A 24,642-nucleotide genomic window follows, 5' to 3' on the forward strand; every position below is an offset into this window, starting at 1 on the left:
TTGATAGTAGTCTCTTATGATCCTTTGTATTTCTGTGTTGTCTGTTGTGATCTCTCCATTTTCATTTCTAATTTTATTGATTTGATTTTTCTCCCTTTGTTTCTTGATGAGTCTGGCTAATGGTTTGTCAATTTTATTTATCCTTTCAAAGAACCAGCTTTTGGCTTTGTTGATTTTTGCTATGGTCTCTTTTGTTTCTTTTGCATTTATTTCTGCCCTAATTTTTAAGATTTCTTTCCTTCTACTAACCCTGGGGTTCTTCATTTCTTCCTTTTCTAGTTGCTTTAGGTATAGGGTTAGGTTATTTATTTGACTTTTTTCTTGTTTCTTTAGGTATGCCTGTATTGCTATGAACTTTCCCCTTAGGACTGCTTTTAAAGTGTCCCACAGGTTTTGAGTTGTTGTGTTTTCATTTTCATTAGTTTCTATGCAAATCTTGATTTCTTTTTTGATTTCTTCTGTGATTTGTTGGTTATTCAGCAGGGTGTTGTTCAGCCTCCATATGTTGGAATTTTTAATAGTTTTTCTCCTGTAATTGAGATCTAATCTTACTGCATTGTGGTCAGAAAAGATGCTTGGAATGATTTCTATTTTTTTGAATTTACCAAGGCTAGATTTATGGCACAGGATGTGATCTATCCTGGAGAAGGTTCCATGTGTGCTTGAGAAAAAGGTGTAATTCATTGTTTTGGGATGAAATGTCCTATAGATATCAATTAGGTCTAACTGGTCTATTGTATCGTTTAACGTTTGTGTTTCCTTGTTAATTTTCTGTTTAGTTGATCTATCCATAGGTGTAAGTGGGGTATTAAAGTCTCCCACTATTATTGTGTTATTGTTAATTTCTCCTTTCATACTTGTTAGCATTTGTCTTACATATTGCAGCGCTCCCGTGTTGGGTGCATATATATTTATAATTGTTATATCTTCTTCTTGGATTGATCCTTTGATCATTAGGTAGTGACCATCTTTATCTCTTTTCACAGCCTTTGTTTTAAAGTCTATTTTATCTGATATAAGTATTGCTACTCCTGCTTTCTTTTGGTCCCTATTTGCATGGAAAATCTTTTTCCAGCCCTTCACTTTCAGTCTGTATGTGTCCCCTGTTTTGAGGTGGGTCTCTTGTAGACAACATATGTAGGGGTCTTGTTTTTGTATCCATTCAGCCAGTCTTTGTCTTTTGGTTGGGGCATTCAACCCATTTACATTTAAGGTAATTACTGATAAGTATGATCCCGTTGCCATTTACTTTATTGTTTTGGGTTCGAGTTTATACACTGTTTTTGTGTTTCCTGTCTAGAGAATATCCTTTAGTATTTGTTGGAGAGCTGGTTTGGTGGTGCTGAATTCTCTCAACTTTTGCTTGTCTGAGAAGCTTTTGATTTCTCCTTCATATTTGAATGAGATCCTTGCTGGGTACAATAATCTGGGCTGTAGGTTATTTTCTTTCATCACTTTAAGTATGTCTTGCCATTCCCTCCTGGCTTGAAGAGTTTCTATTGAAAGATCAGCTGTTATCCTAATGGGAATTCCCTTGTGTGTTATTTGTTGTTATTCCCTTGCTGCTTTTAATATTTGTTCTTTGTGTTTGATCTTTGTTAATTTGATTAATATGTGTCTTGGGGTGTTTTGCCTTGGGTTTATCCTGTTTGGGACTCTCTGGGTTTCTTGGACTTGGGTGATTATTTCCTTCCCCATTTTAGGGAAGTTTGCAACTATTATCTCCTCAGGTATTTTCTCATGGTCTTTCTTTTTGTCTTCTTCTTCTGAGACCCCTATGATTCGAATGTTGTAGCGTTTAATATTGTCCTGGAGGTCTCTGAGATTGTCCTCATTTCTTTTAATTCGTTTTTCTTTTATCCTCTCTGATTCATTTATTTCTACCATTCTATCTTCTAATTCACTAATCCTATCTTCTGCCTCTGTTATTCTACTATTTGTTGCCTCCAGAGTGTTTTTAATGTCATTTATTGCATTATTCATTTTATATTGACTCTCTTTTATTTCTTCTAGGTCCTTGTTAAACTTTCTTGCATCTTCTCGATCTTAGTCTCCAAGCTATTTATCTGTGATTCCATTTTGATTTCAAGATTTTGGATCAATTTCACTATCATTATTCGGAATTCTTTATCAGGTAGATTCCCTATCTCTTCCTCTTTAGTTTGGTTTGGTGGGCTTTTATCCTGTTCCTTTATCTGCTGGGTATTCCTCTGTCTCTTCATCTTGTTTAAATTGCTGAGTTTGGGGTATCCTTTCTGTATTCTGGCAGTTTGTGGAGTTCTCTTTATTGTGGTGTTTCCTCGCTCTGTGTGGGTTTGTACAGGTGGCTTGTCAAGGTTTCTTGGTTAGGGAAGCTTGTGTTGGTGTTCTGGTGAGTGGAGCTGTATTTCTTCTCTCTGGAGTGCAATGAAATGTCCGGTAATGAGTTATGGGATGTCTATGGTTTTCGGGTGACTTTGGGCTGCCTGTATCTTGGAGCTCAGGGCTGTGTTCCTTGCTGCTGGAGAATTTGCTTGGTATGTCTTGCCCTGAAACTTGTTTTGCTTGTTCAGTCGCACTGAGGGGAGGTAGGGAGGGATGCTGCAAACAAATAACACTGGCGTGTGCTCGCAGTGCCTCAGTCACACTGGGTCTGCCCCCAGTTCATGGCGCGTGTAGCCTCTCTGCCCACGCTGCTCAGGCTCTAGGTTGCTCCGCCGCGAACCATCCGCGGCCCGCCCTGGGCTGCCTGTACTTCCCAGGTCCAAGCCGCTCAGGTTCAGGCACTCGGGTAGTCCTCAGAGGCGCAGACTCTCAGTTGGGCCTGCGTTTTGTGCCCTTCCCAGATCCGAGCAGCTCAGGTGATAAGGTGTTTTGCGCACGCGATTGCTGTGACTTATCGCCTCCCCGCTGCTCGGTTATCTAGTTGTGTACCGGCACATCTTCTCAGGCAGATGTTGACCGTCCAGACCTCCAAGAAGTTTTAGTTAGCAAAGAAGCCTGCTTACAGTTTTATAGATAATGTCTCTCTGGGGCTGTGATTGTCCCCTTCTGGCTCTGGCTGCCTATCACCGGAGGGGGATGGTCTGCCGCCGGCTATCTCTGTTCAGTCCTTTATTCCGTGCGCGGGCCTGGCGGTGTCATAGGTTAGGGCTGGCTTTTCGCGTGGTAGATATCCCACAGTCTGGTTTGCTAGCCCAAATTATTTCGCTCAGATAGTGCTCGGGGTATTCAGGCCAGATTCTTGCGATGCAGCCCGCGCAGCGCCTCCCTGCCCAGCCCCCGCTTGCTAATGGCGTATGCAGGCGTCTGCGCTGCTTCTCCGCTGGGGAAGTTACCGTAGGGCTCGCAATGTGCGGGTTTTAATTATTTATTTTTCCTCCCTGTTATGTTGCCCTATGTGCTTCCAAGGCTCGGCGCAGATTCGGCAGTGAGAAGGTTTCCTGGTGTTTGGAAACTTCTCTCTTTTTAAGACTCCCTTCCCGGGACGGAACTCCGTCCCTCCCTCTTTTGTCCCTTTTTTTGTCTTTTATATTTTTCCCTACCTCCTTTCGAAGACTTGGGTTGCTTTTCTGGGTGCCTGATGTCCTCTGCCGGCTTTCAGAAGTTGTTTTGTGGAATTTACTCGGCGTTTAAATGTTCTTTTGATGAATTTGTGGGGGAGAAAGTGTTCTCCCTGTCCTACTCCTCTGCCATCTTAGCTCCTCCTCTCACCACCTTCATTTCTTAAGCAAAAAATCTTTTTTTAATTCATTTTTTAATTTAGGCTGTGTTGGTCTTCGTCGGTGTGCTGTGTGGGCTTTCTCTAGTTGTGGCAAGTGGAGGTTACTCTCTAGTTGCAGTAGGCAGGCCTCTCATTGCAGTGGCTTCTCTTACTGTGGAGCACGGGCTCTAGGGCACAGCAGCTTTGGTAGTTGGGGCACGTGGACTCAGCAGTTGCAGTTCCCAGGCTCTAGAGCACAGGCTAGTTGTGGTGCACGGGCTTAGTTGCGCCAAGACATGTGGGATCTTTCTGGCTGAGACACCAAGGAAGCCCTCTTAAGCTAAAAATCTTAAACATTTTTTTTTCTCTATATTCCTTATATTCTTAATCACCACGATCTGCTTCTCCTTCCGTAGTGTGTCTGTTTCTTTTCTTTATTCCAGCTGCCTCCACTCTTGCTTAAATCCCTCACCACACATGCCCAGAGCTGTGCAGCAGCTTCTGCCCATCCCAGTTCTATGTATGTCCTTCAATCTGCCATACATGTCACTGTGTTAGGTTAAGGTCAGCTCTGAGAACAATGATGTAAACCCTTCCAGTAGGAGCATCTAAGAGTATGGCCTATTGTTCTTTGTATTCCTCCAAGGCAGACAAGAAAACTATGCTGCATTACTCCAGAATCTATATTACAAAGTTCAGAATTTTCTGCATGGTTTTTAAGGTTCATCATAATTCAACCCATAGATTAAACTTTATTTCTAATTACTAATTACTTTTACAAATAGCTGTGAAAAGAAGAGAAGTGAAAAGCTCCAAAGGAGAAAAGGAAAGATATACCCATTTGAATGCAGAGTTCCAAATAGCAAGGAGAGATAAGAAAGCCTTCCTCAGTGATCAGTGCAAAGAAACAGGAAAACAATAGGATGGGAAAGACTAGCGACCTTCAAGAAAATTAGAGATACCAAGGGAACATTTCATCCAAAGATGGGCTCAATAAGGACAGAAATGGTATGGACCTAACAGAAGCAGAAGATATTAAGAAGAGGTGGCAAGAAAACACAGAAGAACTGTACAAAAAAGATCTTCATGACCCAGATAATCACGATGGCGTGATCACTTACCTAGAGCCAGACATCCTGGAATGTGAAGTCAAGTGGGCCTTAGGAAGCATCACTACGAACAAAGCTAGTGGAGGTGATGGAATTCCAGTTGAGCTATTTCAAATCCTGAAGGATGATGCTGTGAAAGTGCTGCACTCAATATGCCAGCAAATTTGGAAAACTCAGCAGTGGCCACAGGACTGGAAAAGGTCAGTTTTCATTCCAATCCCAAAGAAAGGCAATGACAAAGAATGCTCAAACTACTGCACAATTGCACTCATCTCACATGCTAGTAAAGTAATGCTCAAAATTCTCCAAGCCAGGCTTCAGCAATACATGAACCATGAACTTCTAGATGTTCAAGCTGGTTTTAGAAAAGGCAGAGGAACCAGAGATCAAATTGCCAGCATTCACTGGATCATCGAAAAAGCAAGAGAGTTTCAGAAAAACATCTATGTCTGCTTTATTGACTATGCCAAAGCCTTTGACTGTGTGGATCACAACAAACTGTGGAAAATTCTGAAAGAGATGGGAATACCAGACCACCTGACCTGCCTCTTGAGAAATCTGTATGCAGGTCAGGAAGCAACAGTTAGGACTGGACATGGAACAACAGACTGGTTCCAAATAGGAAAAGGAGTACGTCAAGGCTGTATATTGTCACCCTGCTTATTTAACTTAAGTGAAGAGGAACTAAAAAGCCTCTTGATGAAAGTGAAAGAGGACAGTGAAAAAGTTGGCTTAAAGCTCAACATTCAGAAAACTAAGATCATGGCATCCCATCCCATCACTGCATGGCAAATGGATGGGGAAACAGTGGAAATAGTGTCAGACTTTATTTTTCTGGGCTCCAAAATCACTGCAGATGGTGACTGCAGTCATGAAATTAAGACGCTTACTCCTTGGAAGGAAAGTTATGACCAACCTAGACAGCATATTAAAAAGCAGAGACATTACTTTGCCAACAAAGGTCCATCTAGTCAAGGCTAGGGTTTTTCCAGTAGTCATGTATGGATGTGAGAGTTGGACTATAAAGAAAGCTGAGTGCCAAAGAATTGATGCTTTTGAACTGTGATGCTGGAGAAGACTCTTGAGAGTCCCTTGGACTGCAAGGAGATCCAACCAGTCCATCCTAAAGGAGATCAGTCCTGGGTGTTCACTGGAAGGACTGATGTTGAAGCTGAAACTCCAATACTTTTGCCACCTGATGCAAAGAGTGGACTAATTTGAAAAGACCTTGATGCTGAGAAAGATTGAAGGCAGGAGGAGAAGGGGATGACAGTGGATGAGATGGTTGCATGGCATCACCGACTCAATGGACATGAGTTTGAGCAAGCTCCAGGAATTGGTGATGGACAGGAAGGCCTGGCATGCTGTGGTCCATGGGATTGCAAATAGTTGGACATGACTGAGTGACTGAACTGAATTACTCTTTATCATCACCAAATTTCCTCAAGCCAGGAAATTTCTCCTTAGTGTTGCCTAAATACCCTCCAGACAAAGGTCCGTATAGTCAAGGCTATGGTTTTTCCAGTAGTCATGTATGGAGGTGACAGTTAGATCATAAAGAAAGCTGAGCACTGAAGAATTGATGCTTTTGAACTGTGGTGTTGGAGAAGACTCTTGAGAGTCCCTTGGACTGCAAGGGGATCCAACCAGTCCATCCTAAAGGAAGTCAGCCCTGAATATTCATTGGAAGGACTGATGCTGAAGCTGAAGCTCCAATACTTTGGCCACATGATGTGAACAACTGACTCATTGGAAAAGACCCTGATGCTGGAAAAGATTGAAAGCAGGAGAAGAAGGGGATGACAGAGGATGAGATGGTTGGATGGCATCACCAACTCAATGGACATGAGTTTGAGCAAACTCTGGGAGTTGGTGATGGACAGGGAGGCCTGGCATGCTGCAGTCCATGGGATCACAAAGAATCAGACTGAGCTACTGAACTGAAATACCCTCCACCCAGTCTTCCCTCTGGGCTTTTTCTCATGGTGTCTACAAATTCCTAGCCTGATGTACCCTCCTCACTCTCTCTACCCTCCTCACTCTTTACCACTATCCTATAAGGCACCCACAAATTTGCCCTCTCAGTCTTCCCTGACTACTCCAGCCCACTGACAAATTGCCTGCACTCCAATTACACTTTATTGTGCCACCTAATTTTCCTTGTTACGCTTGGTTTTGTTTGGGAAATCAAACTGTAAGCTCTTGAAATCAAAGGCAATGTCCTTTAATTCTTTTGAATCCCTACAGTACCATGGTGCCAAGCATTTAACAATCAGTTGATAAGTGGTTGATTTATTTTAGCGACTTTATAGTTAATTACCAGGGTTACAGTCACTGATAAAACATGGTGAAGAAAGAGTAAAACTAATCATTAAAAATAATTATTTGGAGTAACTGTGGTTTTGTTTTCCTCTCTAGGTCTTTTTTTTTTTTTTTAATATTAAAGAGTCCCATGGTTACTATTCAGCTTTGTAATCATTTACTTATCTTTGCAGACCAATAGAATCTTAACAATTGCTATGCTTCTCTTTAGTTACCACTCATTCAGCTGAGCAATGTTATACCTTCTTAGGAAGCATTAGCTTAAACACCTAAGATTAATCAGTTTTTCTCTCCCCTTTAATTCTAATTCCTCTTTCATTTTGGTGCTCACTTATACATCTCCCATTCTTTATCTCTGGGAATTGCAGTAGCTATGCAATATGACCTTGTTTTATTTTCTGCTTGTTTCCCATTCTCTTAATTCTAAATAAGAATATATTCACTGTTTCTATATGGTTTCTAGGTTTGATAGAAAACTAGTATTTCACTACTGAAATAGGGAGTTACCTAGGAACAAAGCCATTCATTTTTGCAAAGAGCAGTCTCAAGACTTTCTCCTTCTGCTCCCAGGTCAAATCTCCAATATCCACATTTCCTTGAATATCTGTCCTAAAGAATTTCAAAGAAAAAAATGGAAAAAAGTATGATCAAAGGAAGCATCTCTTTTTAAAAAATATATAAAATATGTAAACATGAAAAAAGAACATTTCCAAATCATAAACTGAATATTACGATGTTTCCAAATGTAATGACTACAAAGCAAACTATGTCTCAGAGGAGGCGATGGCACCCCACTCCAGTACTCCTGCCTGGAAACTCCCATGGACAGAGGAGCCTGGTAGGCTGCAGTCCATGGGGTCTCGAACAGTCGGACACAACTGAGCGACTTCACTTTCACTTTTCACTTTCATGCATTGGAGAAGGAAATGGCAACCCACTCCAGTATTCTTGCCTGGAGAATCCCAGAGATGGGGGAGCCTGGTGGGCTGCCACCTGTGGGGTCACACAGAGTCGGACACGACTGAAGTGACTTAGCATGCTAGCCAATTTGAAGTTTTACATAGTAATTAAAATGAAATAAAAACTGTAACAACATGAAAAAAATCTGTGCCCAAAGGTTAAGCAAATAAACAGAATAGAAAGTTGTGAGGCAAAATTATGTATCCAGATAATTATGTATCCACAAAGACAAAAGAAGTAAGAAAAAATAGTTGTTTGGTGCAATTACAGATAAATTCCTTTTAGCATGTCTTTAGTATTAGATATTTTGCTATGAAAATAGAGTGATGAGAGGTAAATATATAAAATAACATGTAACTTATCTAGTTTACTTCTTACCTCCAAATAAGGGTATAGCTAAGCTTTCCAGGCAGGTATTTATCTATACCATAACTTTTCTAAAGGATTTATAGTCTACTTGCTATTTACAAAATTGGCTAACATATAGATACAGTATAGATGTAGAATGTAAAAAACATTTGCATATATGTCAGTTGGGTTAGTTTAGATTTTGCCTTGTGATCACCATATACTTTGTCCTTCCCAATCTGCCTCTTCAGCAGATACTGTAATATTTTAACTACAATTTCTGCTTTCCTGGTAGATGCAATAGAACACTAGGGTTAAGGTGATTAATTGCTCAGAAGGCAGAATAGGAAGAGTCCAGTTTCTGCAATAATAATGTGGAGAGTCATTTTATGTACCTTCCTCTGAAAACTTATATACCACTTAATATACAGTAGATTTAAAAAATGAAAAGAAACTGCCTTATATATGGTGGGGACTCAACTTGCTTGATATATTTAAAAAAATAGAAAAAATTACAGTGAACCTCTGGTAGTAGTTATTATAATAAGTCTATTATTATAATAGAGTAATAGTGTTATTAATAGACTTCCAAATATGGCAAGAAGATAAAAAAATTATAGTATGGACATTTTTGAAGAAGAGTAACTGGCCATGTTCAACCTTCCCAACAGCTATATAATTTAAAAGAACTTTCATACTAGCCCATTAAAAAATAATTTAAAACAGAAAATACATTTGGAAGCCCCTCTTAATAAGATACTAAGTGCATGGTAGTAGGGATTTTTTAAAATTTCTTAAGGCCCTTGAAGAATCTAATTGCATAGGGATATAAAACAATTTTTTCAGAGTAATATTTAAAATGTACTATAATCCATGGTTTATAGGGTGAAAGTATTCAAACAGATATTCATGCTAACAGGAAATAATTAATTATTGTATATAGCCTGTGCGTGTTAGTCACTCAGTCATGTCCAACTCTTTGTGGCCCTATGGACTATAGCCCGCCAAGCTCCTCTGTCCATGGAATTCTCCAGGCAAGAATACTAGAACGGGTTGCCATTTCCTTCTCCAGGGGTATATAGTCTGCAACTGTCTGCCTTCATCACGGTGGCAGCAGATCTCTTCAGTGTACTTTAGACACTTGTAGGGACTTTCGGTTATGACAGAGTTATGTTGATTTTTTAAATTAGAGGTTTGGTTAGATATTATTACCTATGAATTTCATCTCAGAATAGTAAGGGGAATATTACAAAATATTTGTGAAAGTATGTTTATCAAAAATGTTTAACCTGAATCTAATCAAACCTTTGAAACAAATTTACAGGAAATGGAAGAAAGGAACGTGTTAAAAGATATTACAGTGACATTCAAAATGGAACAAACAATCCCTCTGACAAGTCTCTGTCATACAAAACAGAGAGACAATCTACTAAGAAGACCCCACACATTATGCTAAGCATGGGGTTACAAAGATGAGTAAGACAGTTTCTCTTCTCAAGTAACTTACTGAGTAATCTATTTAATACTTAGATACTGTCAAACTGAACTTGTCAGGATTTTTATTTCTCTAAAGAGCAAAAAAAAAAAAAAAGAAGTACAAAAGACAAAATATTAAAGCATCATTAGTACCATTTATCAGCCTCCATAAGATCCTGATTCACGCTATTGGTGCTATGTTCTCTGCCATCAAACGTTCGGATTTTGGGATATTCCATTCTTCCTACACACGCCTCTCTCATTTTAAGATTGAAAGCAGTTTGTGCTACCTGTTTATAATGCTTTCTGCTAAATAGGATCTGTTTCTTTACTTGGTGTAGAGCATCTAAAAAGAATCTTTCCACTTCTGTTCTCTCATCTAGTATGTTCTTGGCCAGCTTCTTTATTCGATTCATTTCCTTGTCCTTCATCTGAAGAAGTTGCTGCAGCTTGAAAATTTCAACCTGACCTGCTTGGTTCTCTACCATTGCCTGTTGCTGCAGTTTTAAAACTTCAGTCTCAAACTCTTTGGTCATGCAAACCAGAGCATTCTCCAGGCTTACTACCTTCTTCTGAAGAGTTTGGATTTGTAATTTCTGCTGGGTAAGTTGCATTATCTTTTCTTTAACCAATAGATCATTGATCTCCTAAAACAGAAAGATGAGGGAGGTGTGAGTTTTTTTTAATTAATTTCAGATGTAAAATTTACTCACTAATTTCCATTACTTTAAGAGGTTTGAGTTTGAGGCCAGGTTGCAATGGTGATATTTTTGCTCTTCTGTGCATAAAGAGTAAGAAACATCAAGAGTCCTTTTCTGGACTTAACAAAGACCACAAATTTTACTAATCAAGGCATTTTCCTTCTTCTAAAATTATGAAAGCTTCAGTATTTTATATTATCAAAAGAATATCCCAATAAGACTATACAGTAAAATTACTATAGTAATTTAACAACTACATACTGCCAACTGTGGCAATCTGCTAGTTGCCTGTCCCAGTGTCCATTTTCCATTTCATACTTCATAATAAAGCCCTAATTTTATTCAGAAAAGCACTAAGCGCAGATGAAAACTCCCAGTTTCCCTAGTAGTTCAGCAAAGCCATGTGACTAAGCTCTGATGAAACATTTCGCTGCAAGTAGAAATGTATATAGCACTTTCAGGAAGACCTCTGAAGGGAGGAGCATACTGTCTTCCTTCTTGCTCTTCTCCCTTCCTGTTGTGAGAGCTCCAGCAGCTGTTGGGGGCCATGGGGTGACTCTGTGGAGATAAGCCATGTGCTGCAGAACAAAGTTAAGGAACCCAAGTGTCTGCTAACTTTGTGGCATTCCAGCTCTGGACTGCTTACCTCCAGACTTCCTTTAGGGAGAGAATACACCCTTACATGGGGAAACCACTGTAGTCACAGCTGAGAACCTATTCCTAAGTGATTCAGGGACCAACTCTAAGCAACATAAAATGAATACAAATGTATTAGAGCACAGGAGTTACATTTATGTTTCAGAGATATTCTTTATAAAGCCAAATCTAAAGTTTCTTATAAATTATTCAGTAATTAACTTCTCAGGTAAGAAAAATACATCAACCAGACAGAAGAAAAATGGCCCTATTGTCCTTATATATCATTACTATACTCAGTTCTCACTATTCACCAAACAAACAAGTTGAAAACAAACAAGAAAGTTTAAATGAGAATGGGAACCTTTTGCTGTGAAAGGAAAGTCTGAGTCTCTTGCAACTTCTGGGAGTTTTTTTGTAGAGCATCAGCTTCCTTCAGATGGTATGCGAGAGCTTTCTGGAGATAAATATTCTCTTTAAAAACACTTCTTCCAGCATTGTTCAATTGCCTAAAAGACCCCAAAACACAGACCTAAGTTTTAAATATTACCAAAGTAGATCAGTGACTACTTTATCCGCTAACATTAATAGTAATGATCATTGGGAATTCCCTAGCGGTTCAGTGATTAGAACTCAGAGCTTTCACTGCCATGGCCCAGGTTCACTCCCTGGTCAGGGAACTAAGATCCTGTAAGGCACGTGGGCAACAAAAAATAATAATAATAAATAATAATGACCAACACTTATTTAGCTTATGGTGGGTACTCTATACTTGGGTGGGGATCTTTTTTTTTTTTTTTTTTGGGTGGGGATCTTAAAACTAAGTTCTCACCAATGGAAAAGTAAAGAGTGATATGTTACTTCCAGTCCAAGGCAGTTAAGGGCAGGTATGTGTTTCCCATACTCTCTCTTTGTCCATGTGACTGGACATAAAGAACAAAATGGAAGCAGCCCAGGTTCCTGAACCACCCCTGGAGTACAGCTGTCAGACCCACATTAGATTAGAAATAAACCATTGAAACCTGGGGGGCTTCCCAGGTGGCACAGTGGCAAAGAATCTGCCTGCCAATGCAGGAGACACAAGAGACTCAGGTTTGATCCCTGGGTCAGGAAGATCCCCTGGAGTAGGAAATGGCAACCCACTCCAGTAGTTGTGCCTGGAAAATTCCTTGGAAAGAGGAGCCTGGCTGGCTATAGTTCATGGGGTTGTAAAGAATCGGACACAACTGAGCGACTGAACACATTAACACATTGAGACCTAGTTTATGCATTAACACAACACAGTTACTTATATAACTAATATACCTATCCACTAATTATTAATATCCACTATTATATTATAATATATTATATATAACTATTAATATCCACTAATATACCTCATGATAACCATGCACAGTTGGCATTATTAATACCATTTTTAGATGAAATTAAATTTCAAAAAATTTAAGAAATCTTCCTACAGTCAATTAGTATACATGTTGAGAACTAAAGTGTAACTTCAAAGCCCAAGTTTTCTCCCCCACACTCTGCTGCTACAAAGAGGATGGGAGGAAAAGGGTGGAGACACAGAGAGAAGGAAAGTAAACTAGAAAATATGAAGGAAGCAAACCTGGAGAGAAGAGGGTAGAAAACATAATAAGAACAAAAAAGACTAGCAAAGAGGTGAGAGAGGCTACTAGAAAGAAAAAGGAGGCAGTGGTCTCTTACACAACAGCTTCATGGTGGGCTCTGTCTGCCAGCATTATTATCTTCTTTTCAGCCTCTTTTTCTAGTCTATGCTAAAAGAAAATAGGCTCTTTTAATACAGTTATATCTAGATTATGCTTCTATCCCACTCCCAGGTTATTCAGTACACAAACCAGAAACTGAGAGCCACTTTTTAAAGCAAATCCTTTTATATAAACCTGACACGAGTACTTATTTGCCTCACCCTCACTTCCCTACATGCCCAGCAATTTGTGAAAAAATCTATTTAATTCTTTCCTAAGGATGAAAAATTAAAGAATGAAAAGAATTAAAGAAAAACCATGGGGACTCAGAAGATTCTATAGAGGAGAAGTGTTCCAAAGCACTTCTCATAATGTGGAGAATTAACTCTAGATGCACAGAGAAATGTGGAAACTTGTGATGCTAAAGAATACTTCTGAGCCCCTTTTATTAACATCCTTAGTTAACGTGACCAAGGGAGGCCTTCACATGAGCCACAGGAACCTCTCCAAGCCCACCTCCCCACGGAAAGTGGCACCTGCAGCCTTAGTTCCACCAGGGGACACCAAGCTGGGGTGAGGGGCACTGTGTCCTGAAGCCTTGCTCAGATGACAGCCCCTCTTGAAGATTTCAAGAATGTCTAACTAAGGCTGAGATAATCTGCGGTAGATAATCTTCTTATAATAAAATGCCCAAATGAAAAGTTATGCCTCAGAATACATATAAATACACTTATTTTGTTCTAGTACACACAATATTTACTAATTAATGCAAATATGTTGTACCTTTTCTTCAAAAAACTTGCCTTCCAGTCTTCTAAGTGTCTCCTGATGTTTCCGCTCTGTGTTCCTTAAATCCTCCTTTAGCTAAAATTAAAATAACCAAAAAAAACAAAGACTGGTCAGTAGGAAATGGGGTGGATTGGGGTATGCTGTGGCTGCTGCTCAGTCGCGTCTGACTATGAGACCACTTGGACTGTAGCCCACCAGGCTCCACTGTCCACAGGATTCTCCAGGCCAGAATACTGGAGGGGGTTGCCATTTCCTTCTCCAAGGGATCTTCCCAACCCAGGGATTGAACCCACTTCTGCATCTCCTGCATTGGCAGGTATCTTCTTTACCACTGAGCCACCTGGGAAGCCCCAGATTGGGGCATATCCCTGGAACATTCTCAATCAAGAAACATTCTCTGTCACACATTACCTCTTAATCTTAACACACAGAAAAACCTCATGCCCTCCCTCCGAGTACCATATTTCTCATAAATATTTATATATTGGGAAGATCCCCTGGAGAAGGAAAAGGCTATACCCACTCCGGTATTCAGGCCTAGAGAATTCCATGGACTGTATAGTCCATGGGGTTGCAAAGAGTCGGACACGACTAGGTGACTTACACTTTCACTTACAAGATTAGTACTGAGTTTCTAAAAAGCTTTTCAAGAATAACAGTTCTCAGAACATTCAAATAAGTTATTATAATACTCATCCCCACCAAATATCTTCATTTTAAACACACGAACTCACAGAATCATAATTTTCAGAGTTGGAAGGAATCTTAGGAGTCAGACTATACAAATCTCCCACTTAACAGGAATCTTTACTATGAGAAAAATATCTAGAGACAGAAGTACCAATAATTCAAATCACGTTAATTTCCTAGGCTGCCCTTTAAGAGTTCTCATTTTTAGAAAATTCTTTCTAGTATAAATATAAAAAGTATCTCCCTATGATTCTCATAGATGGATCCTTCTATCCTCTAAAACTACATAGACTAAAAAGAACAGAAAATTCTTCTAGGCAAAAGAAAAAAAAAGTGAGCTAAATAACCCTGATTCTGAAGGCTATATTTATTGGTAAGAACTAATCAGATGAAATAGGTATGCTCAATCTAACATTCATGCCACAAAAAAAAGCAATAGAGAAGGACTTTCCATCAGACAGACCCAAGGTTCAACTGTTACCTCTCTCACCAGCTGTTCTAGCAAATCATTATCTTCTCTAAGTCTCAGGTCTCCAGGGTAGAAAGATAATAATAGAAGCTATCTCATAGAGACATGGCAAGGATTAAATAACAAATAATACACATAAAATACTTAGAATAGTAATAATCATTTAATACAGAGGTTAGTTGTTGTTGTTGTTGTTCATCACTAAGTTGTGTTTGACTCTTTGCGACCCCATGAACTGCAGCTTCACTGTCCTTCACCATCTCCCATAGCTTGCTCAAACTCATGTCCATTGAGACAGTGATACTATCCATATCCATCTCATCCTCTGTCGCCCTCTTCTGCTCTTGCCCTCAGTCTTTCCCAGCATCTGAATCTCTTCCAACTGGTACACTCTTTGCATCAGGTGACCAAAGTATTGGAGCTTAAGCTTCAGCATCAGTCCTTCCAATGAATATTCAGGGTTGATTTCTTTTAGGATTGACTGGTTTGATCTCCTTGCTGTCCAAGGGACTCTCAAGAGTCTTCTCCAGTACCACAGTTTGAAAGCATCAGTTCTTCTGCACTCAGCCTTCTTTATGGTCCAACTCTCACATCTGTACATGACCACTGGAAAAACCAAAGCTTTGACTAAACAGACCTTTGTCGGCAAAGTGACGTCTCTGCTTTTTAATATATTGTCTGTGTTTGTCACAGCTTTTCTTCCAAGGAACAAGCATCTGTTAATTTTGTGGCTGCAGTCACCGTCCACAGTGATTCTGGAGCCCAAGAAATGAAATCTGACACTGTTTCCACTTTTTCCTCATCTATTTGCCATGAAGTGATGGGACTGGGTGCCATGATCTTCGTTTTTTGAATGTAGAGTTTTAAGCCAGCATTTTTATTCTCCTCTTTCGCCTTCATCAAGAGGCTCTTTAGTTCCTCCTCACTTTCTGCTATTAAAGTGGTATCATCTGCATATCTGAGGTTATTGATATTTGTCCCGGAAATCTTGATTCCAGCTTGTGAGTCATCCAGCCCAGCATTTCATATGAAATACTCTGCATATAAGTTAAAAAAGCAGGGTGACAGTAACTCAGCTGGAATTTCATCACCTCTACTAGCTTTGTTTTTAGTGATGCTTCTTAAGGCCCACTTGACTTCACACTCCAGGATGTTTGGTTCTAGGTCAGTGTCCTACCATAATGGTTATCTAGGTCATTAAGAGCTTTTTTGTATAGTTCTGTGTATTCTTGCCACCTCTTCTTAATCTCTTCTGCTTCTGTTAGGTCCTTGCTGTTTTTGTCCTTTACTATGCCTATCTTTGAATAAAATGTTCCCTTGATACCTCCAATTTTCTTAGAGACCTCTAGTCTTTCCATTCTATTGTTTTCCTCTATTTCTTTGCATTGTTCACTTAAGACAGCTTATTTTAATCTCTCCTTGCTATTCTCTGGAACTCTGCATTCAGTTGGGTATATTTTTCCCTTTCTCCTTTGTCTTTCACTTCTCTTATCTCAGCTATTTGTAAGGCCTCCTCAGACAAACACCTTACCTTCTTGCATTTCTTTTTGGGGATGGTTTTGGTCACCACCTCCTGTATAATGTTACAAACCTCTGTCCATAGTTCTTCAGGCACTCTATGTCTATCAGATCTGGTCCCTTTAATCTATTCATCACCTCCTATATAATCATAAGGGATTTGATTTAGGTCATACCTGAATGGCCTAGTGGTTTTCCCTACTTTCTTCAATTTGAGTCTGAATTTTTCAATAAAGAGCTGATGATCTGAGCCACAGTCAGCTCCAGGTCTTGTTTTTCCTGACTGTACAGAGCTTCTCCATCTTCAGCTACAAAGAATGTAATCAATCAGATTTCAGTATTAACCATCTGGTGATGTCCATGTGTAGAGTCGTCTCTTGTGTTGTTGGAAGAGGGTGTTTGCTATGACCAGTGTGTTCTCTTGGCAAAACTCTGTTAGCCTTTGCCCTACTTCATTTTGTACTCCAAGGCCAAACTTGCCTGTTACTCTGGGAATCTCTTGACTTCCTACTTTTGCATTCCAGTTCCCTAGGAGGAAAAGGACATCTTTTTTTGGTGTTAGTTCTAGGAGGTCTTGTGGGTTTTCACAGAATCATTATTATTGTTTCTAATATTGTCCTTCCTTATATTTAACAATTTTCCTTACTGTGATCTCTGTCGTAACAGTATTAAATCTCCATTTGATCCATATCATATGATCTTTCAGATATTCTTCTTTCTTCTTGTATTTTTTATACATTTATAAAAGGCCTCATACTGTGAAAGACTTTCAGAATTACTGTCAATATATAAATGTGTGGAGAAGTCTACTGTCTAAGTAGGGTAGGGTGCAGTAAACCTTTCATTTGCCATTGGACTCCCCCAAAATCTATAAATTAATAAAGAAATCTTTTGAAAGATGATTAGGCAATGCATATCAAAAACCTTAAAATTCATGTTGTAATTTAATCTATAAATTTCACTGTAACTTCCAAGAAGTTATCCTAAAAACCAATTAAAAATATAGAAAAATACTTTGTTATTCAGATGTTCCTTGGTTTATAATAGTGAAAAATTAGAAAAACAATCCAAATGTCCAACAAGGAACCAATTGATAAATCATGGTATATCTACCCAATGGAAATCCATGCATCCAGTCAAAAGGTGTTATAGAAAAATACATAATAGCATTGAAAAATGTTCACAATATGTAAATGAAGAAATAAGGTTAATGCTCCTTTTGTTAATCAGGTAGATGGAAATTACTTTTTCTTTAAATTTATGCTTTGAATACATTTGGCAATCTAAAGTTAATTAGCCTCTTTTAAATTTGTATATTGAATCGTATATGCACAGTATAATTTTCTTCCCTTGAGTCGTGAGCCCCACACCTGCCTTAATTCTTCCATATTTGGGATTCCACAGAACCACCTTATGATTCACATTAGCAAGGATCTTTTATTTTTGAATTTTAAGTTTTCCTGGCCCACCAACCCTCTTTCGAAAGGTCCAAAATCCATTTCTCCACTAGGTGGCAACATTGTTCTTTTAAAAAAAAAAAAATTCACACCAAGGCCCAATCGAATATGAACAACTAGTTCTTCATTCACTTTGATTCAGAATGTATACCTACACTTCAGGATGGCTATTTTGAGAGTTCCTGAAAAGTTAAGGAACTTAACTTGGTTCGGTTTTATAAAACTAGATATTCTTTCTAGAAAACTTTGCAGCTTTATCGAGGAGTGAGTGAATGAAAGTTGCTCAGTAGTGTCTGACTCTTTGCGAGTGGACTATACAGTCCATGAAATTCTCCAGGCCAGAATACTGGAGTGGGTAGCCTTTCTCTTCTCCAGGGGATCTTCCTAACCCATTGTTGACAAATGTATGCTATTTCAAGTATACAGCACAATGATTTGATATACATATACACTGTGAAAGGATTCTTCCCATCTAGTTAGTAGAAAACTTGGTATTCCTTCAATTACATTTTAAATGAAAGACCCACTTAGTATTCAACATAGATTTATTGAGCATTACTCTGTATCTTGTACTTCAATAAATACAAAGCACAATACTGTTCATGCCTCAAAAAATTTACCATCTAGCAGGGGAGATAAGACAAATGATAACTATAATATCAAGATAGATTGGACTAAGTGGTATAAAAGAAATACAAAATACCATGTGCTGTGCTTATTCGCTCAGTCATGCCTGACGCTTTTTGACCCCATGGACTATAGCCGGCCAGGCTCCTCTGTCCATGGGGATTCTCCAGGCAAGAATACTGGAGTGGGTTGCCATGCCTTTCTCCAGGGGATCTTCCCAGCCTAGGGATCAAACCCAGGTCTCCCGCATTGCAGGCAGACATGGAAACACACAAAAAATCACTTTTTTGCTAATCTTTTTAATTTTTTTCTTTTTTATAGCTTAATTTAAATATAATTGACATATAAACAGTATGTACATTTAAGCTGTACAATCTGCTAATTTGATACACTATATTGCAAAATGAATACTACTGTAGCATTAGTTAACACCTCCATCATGTCACAATACTACCAGTACTTTTTTTGTGGTGAGAATTCTTAAGATCTACTCTCTTAGAAAGTTTCAAGTATATAATACAGTATTATTAGTTAGGGTCAATATATTATACTTTAGATTCCTAAAAACTTGTCAATCTTATAACTGAAAGTTTGTACCCTTTGACCAACATCTCCCCATTTCTCCTTCCCCTCCCCTCCAGCACAAGTAACCACTCTGAGTTCAGTTTCTTTCTTTCTTTTTTTTTTTTTGGCCGCATTGTGGCTTTGTTGAAATTGGCCATAGTATAAGTATTTATAACCAAGGAAATCAGTAAATGTTACAAATAAGAATTTTTTTTTTTTTTTGCAAAGAGCTACACACCACTGTTAATTCCATGTGACATATACTATTTTAAGCACTGGTGGCTCAGACAGTAAAAAGTCTGCCTGCAGTGCGGGAGACCTAGGTTTGATCCCTGGGTCGGGAAGATCCTCTGGAGAAGGAAACGCAACCCACTCCAGTAGTCTTGCCTGGAAAATCCCATGGGTGGAGGAACAGTCCATAGGGTTGCAAAGAGTCAGACATGACTGACCGACTTCACTTTACATATATGAACTCCTTTAATCCTTACAACAACGCTATGAGCCAGTAACTCTTACCACCCCCAATTTTTACAGATGAGGAAACCTAAGTATAGAGAAGGTAACTTGCCCAAACCTCAAAGCTGATTTCAGCTACTTGTGTCCAGCCCTCATCTATGCCATTTATTGCATTGTCATTAATGCAATAAAACTATATTCTGAACTGAGGGAACAGAAAGAGTATGCAATGTCAGAGAAACTTTCTGAAAGTACTCAGGTTTCCTCACTCCATCCACCCCTACCCAGTGTGTCTTAAAATTTTCTGAAGTTATCATTCATCAGTCTATATATATTTTCTTTTAGGACTTTGCTACTTTGCCACTACTGTTTTCTACAGCCGTAGTAATTCCAAAGGTTTAACTGGTGATAAATGCAAGAGGGTGTATTGCCTAAGATCTGGTGAATTCACAAAGAGATCAATGCTTAAAAAAACAAAAGTCTATTAAGACTTTCTGCATTCAGTCCTACACTGATATATCTTCCCTGTTTTTCTCAGATAATCTCTAGAATGTCAAAGGGAATCCTTTACCATCTCACAGGAGTCAATGTCTATGAAGGCCTTTGCAGACATAAATAGTTAATTCTAATGTCTTCTTTTTAAAGAAAGAAAGAATGAAAGAAACTTACATCATCTAATTCTTTCTCCACTTGGATTTTTCTCTTCTGGAATTGTTTTATTGTTTTGAGCTCTGTCTGAATCATGCCAATTTCTTTGGCCTTTTGATGGAACTGTCCCTCCAGCTCACTTACTTGCATAGTAAATTTTCGTTCCTGTATTAACAACAAAACAACAAAAAAGGTAAATGACTTAGGAAAAAGAACAGAGGTCACACAAAGTCCTGTTGCATTTGAAGCCTTAAGCCATTTTTCTTTCTTCTTTGAAGAAAAAGCTCCCTTTTTACCTTCACATAAAGTTTTAATTTTTATTAAAAGAGACCAAGTACCTTGAATAAGGAGAAAATTCTAAAATGACCTGATTGTGTATAGAAAAGTAGATATTATTTAAAAGAGGTATGAGAAGATTGCATGCCTGCTCAGGCGCTTCAGTTGTGTCTGACTCTGTGTGACCCTATAGACTATAGCCCGCCAGGCTCCTCTGTCCATGGAATTCTCCAGGCAAGAATACTGGAGTAGGTTGCCATGCCCTTCTCCAGGGGCTCTCTGCAACCCAGGGATCGAACCCACGTCTCTTATGTCTCCTCCATTGGCAGGTGGGTTCTTTACCACTAACACCACCTGGGAAATCCTCATGAGAAGACTAAACAAATCTTTAATCTATAAGAGAGATAAATAACATCCCTGATCCTAAATTAAAATCAGTAAGCAAAGAGACAAGGAGAGGGCCACTATCTCTTAAATAAATAGAGAAGATGGTGAGAGAAAGAGGAAGGAAGGGGGAAGACAGAGGAAAAGGAAAAAGAGAGATGAGGAGAAAAGGAAGAGGAGAAAGGGAAGAAGAGAGAGTAAAGAGAAAAAAAAGGGGGGAGGGAAATGGAGGAGAAAAAGGGCCAATAACACAACTAACAAATGAAAAGAGCTATCAAAGTGCAAAAGACACTTAAACACATGAAAAAAATGCTCAATCTAGCTCAGAATAAGAGAAATGCAAATTGAAATACAATAAAATATCATTTCTTACCTATCATGTTGACAGAAACCCATTTTGACAATATACTCTGGTATATTGTCCCATTATATATTCCCAATGTATAAACCCATTTTGACTATATACTCTGGTATATTCTGTCCATGGAGACATGGACAGGAGTTACATTTCTCAGAATAGACTGTGTTTGATAGATTTTACTTTGGAAACACATAAATATTTTACATAATTGCTGCTGCTGTTTAGTTGCTCAGTCATGTCCAACTCTTTTATGACCTCATGGTAACCCACCAGGCTCCTCTGACCATGGAATTTACCAGGCAAGAATACTAGAGTGGGTTGCCATTCCCTTCTCCAGGGGATCTTCCTGACCCAGGGATCAAACTGGTGTCTCCTACTTGGCAGGTGGATTCTCTACCACGGAATCACCAGGGAAGACTATTTTACATAATTATAATTATATAGTTATATCATTTCACATTAATTTCTTAAAGCAACTCCTAAAAAAAGCAAAATGTATTGCTGAGTTGGTGGCATAACCTTACAGAAAGGAATTATTTCAAATTGTTTTTAGACCTTGTTAATTTGATCAGAAGCAACAGTTAGAACTGGATATGGAACAACTGACTGGTTCCAAATCGGGAAAGCAGTACATCAAGGCTGTATATTGTTACCTTGCTTATTAAATTTATATGCAGAGTACATCATGAGAAATTCTGGACTGGATGAAGCACAAGCTGGAAGCAAGACTGCCAGGAGAAATATCAACCTCAGATACGTAGATGACACCACCCTTATGGCAGAAAGCAAAGAGGAACTGAAGAGCCTCTTGATGAAAGTGAAAGAGTGAAAAAGTTGGCTTAAAACAACATTCAGAAAACTAAGATCATGGGATCTGGTCCTATCACTTCATGGCAAATAGATGGGGAAACAGTGGAAACAGTGACAAACTTTATTTTGGGGGGCTCCAAAATCACTGCAGATGGTGACTGCAGCCATGAAATTAAAAGATGCTTGCTCCTTGGAAGAAAAGTTATGACCAACCTAGACAGCTTATTAAAAAGCAGAGACATTATTTTACCAACAAAGGTCCATCTAGTCAAAGCTATGGTTTTACCAGTAGTCATGTATGGATGTGACAGTTGGACTATAAAGAAAGCTGAGCGCAGAAGAATTGATGCTTTTGAACTATGGTATTGGAGAAGACTTTTGAGAGTCCCTTGGACAGCACGGAGATCCAACCAGTCCATCCTAAAGGAAATCAGTCCTGAATATTCATTGGAAGGACTGATGCTGAAGCTGAAACTTCAATATCTGGCTACCTGATGTGAAGATTTGAAAAGATCCTGATGCTGGAAAAGATTGAAGGTGGGAGGAGAAGGGGACGACAGAGGATGAGATGGTTGGATGGCATCACCGACTCAATGGCCATGAGTTTGAGTAAACTCTGGGAATTGGTGATGGACAGGGAGGCCTGGTGTGCTGCAGTCCATGGGGTCACAAAGAGTTGGACACGACAGAGCAACTGAACTAAACTGAACTGAATTTGACTATAGATCACTATTGGTATATATCCTAATGGGAAAAGTTCCCCCCGCCAACTCAAATCCTAAACTGTATCCACCAGTTTATGTGGGTAGTAGTATTGATATTAGTATTCTGTGCCTTTGATGTATTGAGGTTTGAAGAAAATACACAGTTACATTGGTATCATTAAGAACCAGGATTTTGGGTGAGGGAGAAAGAAGACACATATAGGGTTAAGTAAAAATCCTGTGCTCTTGCATCTGAATTTAAAGTATTAGCATGAGCTCATGATATATTTTAATCTTCAAAAAATATGTTTCCCAGCGCTGTCCACTGAAAAGCCCTAGAGCTCAAGATCAGAGAACTACTCAAGATCAAGAACTACTACGAGATGATTTTCGACAATAACATAATTTCATGTTATTTTTGAGCATCTGTACAATCAAATGTATGAGCTTTAAGATCACTGAGTTCTCAAGAGGACTTAACTTACTCTCATGTCTTAAATATCTGAACTTGCCAGAAACCTGACCACCAATAAGTGAGGCATCAGTGTACATACCAATTTTTCCTTCTCCTCTTGGGCTTTTTCCTTTGTTTCATTCAATTGCTGTTTCAGTTTTTCAATCTGTAGAAAATGAAAATAAAGAGGAAGGTAAAGAAATTTCTCTGTATCCTAACTTAATTACATAGCCCAGTTTTCATGTGCTATTAAAACCAGTAGGGAGTACTTCCCTGGTAGTCCAGTGGTTAAGACTGTATATTCCCAGTGCAGGGAGCATGGGTTCAATTCCTGGTTAGGGAACTAAGATCCCACACGCTGCACGGCACAGCCAATAGAACAAAAGAGAATGGAATAAAATAAACCAGTAGTGTTGGAGAGGTGGAGTAAGGTGGGAAGATGAGAGAAGAGGACATTATTTATACTGTTAACTTGCTATTGCCAGTTTCCAAAATTCGGCTATCATCATAATTGCCTGGGTAACGTGTATGGTTAAAAAATTTTTTTAAATTTACCATCTTAACCATTTTTAATTCACATTGTTAGGCAGCAGATCTCTAGAACTTTTGCACCTTACAAAACTGAAACTCCATGTTTATGAGATACTAACTCCTTCTCCTCCCTCCCCCAGCCTTTCTACATTGTTTGTATGATTTTGACTACTTCAGGTATGTCCACAGAAGAAAAACCACACAACCTAAAAGTTGTGAGTGAAGTTTTATTCCAGGATTATACTGAGGGTTATAGCCTGGGAAACAGCCTCTCAGAAAGTTCTGAGGAACTGCTCAGAAGGGTTAAGAGAACAGGCAGAATATATAGCAGATTCTTGCTGGAAAAAACATGTAGTCAGACATCAGAATGTTACTAGTAATCACAAGGAAAAGGTATTTTGAGTTAATGATTTTAGTGCTTTTCTGTGTCAGGGAAGATGTAAAGACCTGGGCTTGCTGAAATTATTCCTTAGATATGTATGTTAATTATCTAGGGCCAAGTATCCAAAGCTCAGAATGCTTCCTGTTTTGCTCCAGCCTGAATTTCCTCCCCTCAGGACGCACTGTGGAAGGAGGCAGGTGGCAGGCGAGGGTCGGGGGCTGCAATGGCTGATGGCTTGATCCTTGTAGAACTGGAATGGTGGGTGACATTCTTTGTTTATTGGAATGTGGGGCAACACTCCCTGTCCATAGATACTTCATATGAGTAGAATCATACAGTATTTGTCCTTTTGTAACTGGCTTATTTCACTTAGCATAATGGCCTTGAGGTTCATTCATGTTGTAGCACACAACAGGATTTCCTTCCCTTTTAGAGCTACATAATATTCTTGTATTTGTATACCACACTTTCTTTATTCACTCATCAACCAACAGACATTTGGGTTGTTTCCACTTCTCGACTATATGAACAGGGTTTCACGAACACTGGGTGTGCAGTTACCTCGTCAAGATCTTG

General features: G+C 39.0%; 1 protein-coding gene and 1 long non-coding RNA gene across 2 annotated transcripts in view; one reads left to right on the plus strand and one right to left on the minus strand.

Annotated features, from left to right (window-relative positions):
- Nucleotides 1–24,642, minus strand: part of BBOF1 (basal body orientation factor 1) — a 43,231-nt gene that overhangs the window by 5,807 nt on the left and 12,782 nt on the right. Inside the window, exons 3-9 of the mRNA XM_086319781.1 lie at nucleotides 23,254–23,319; nucleotides 20,186–20,329; nucleotides 13,730–13,810; nucleotides 12,945–13,015; nucleotides 11,599–11,743; nucleotides 10,051–10,544; nucleotides 7,621–7,722 (exon numbers count right to left, since the gene is read on the minus strand). Coding sequence (XP_086175907.1) covers nucleotides 7,621–7,722; nucleotides 10,051–10,544; nucleotides 11,599–11,743; nucleotides 12,945–13,015; nucleotides 13,730–13,810; nucleotides 20,186–20,329; nucleotides 23,254–23,319 — 1,103 coding nt within the window. The remainder of the gene's footprint in view (nucleotides 1–7,620; nucleotides 7,723–10,050; nucleotides 10,545–11,598; nucleotides 11,744–12,944; nucleotides 13,016–13,729; nucleotides 13,811–20,185; nucleotides 20,330–23,253; nucleotides 23,320–24,642) is intronic.
- Nucleotides 10,371–23,355, plus strand: LOC147364021 (uncharacterized). The gene is made up of 2 exons (XR_015134019.1): nucleotides 10,371–10,500; nucleotides 21,863–23,355. It is a non-coding gene; the product is annotated as an uncharacterized LOC147364021 (long non-coding RNA).

The sequence above is a fragment of the Bos grunniens genome, chromosome 10 (assembly GCF_055505025.1).
Source record: "Bos grunniens cultivar Pamir isolate PY7600 chromosome 10, Bosgru_T2T1.0, whole genome shotgun sequence".
Lineage (NCBI taxonomy): Eukaryota > Metazoa > Chordata > Mammalia > Artiodactyla > Bovidae > Bos > Bos grunniens.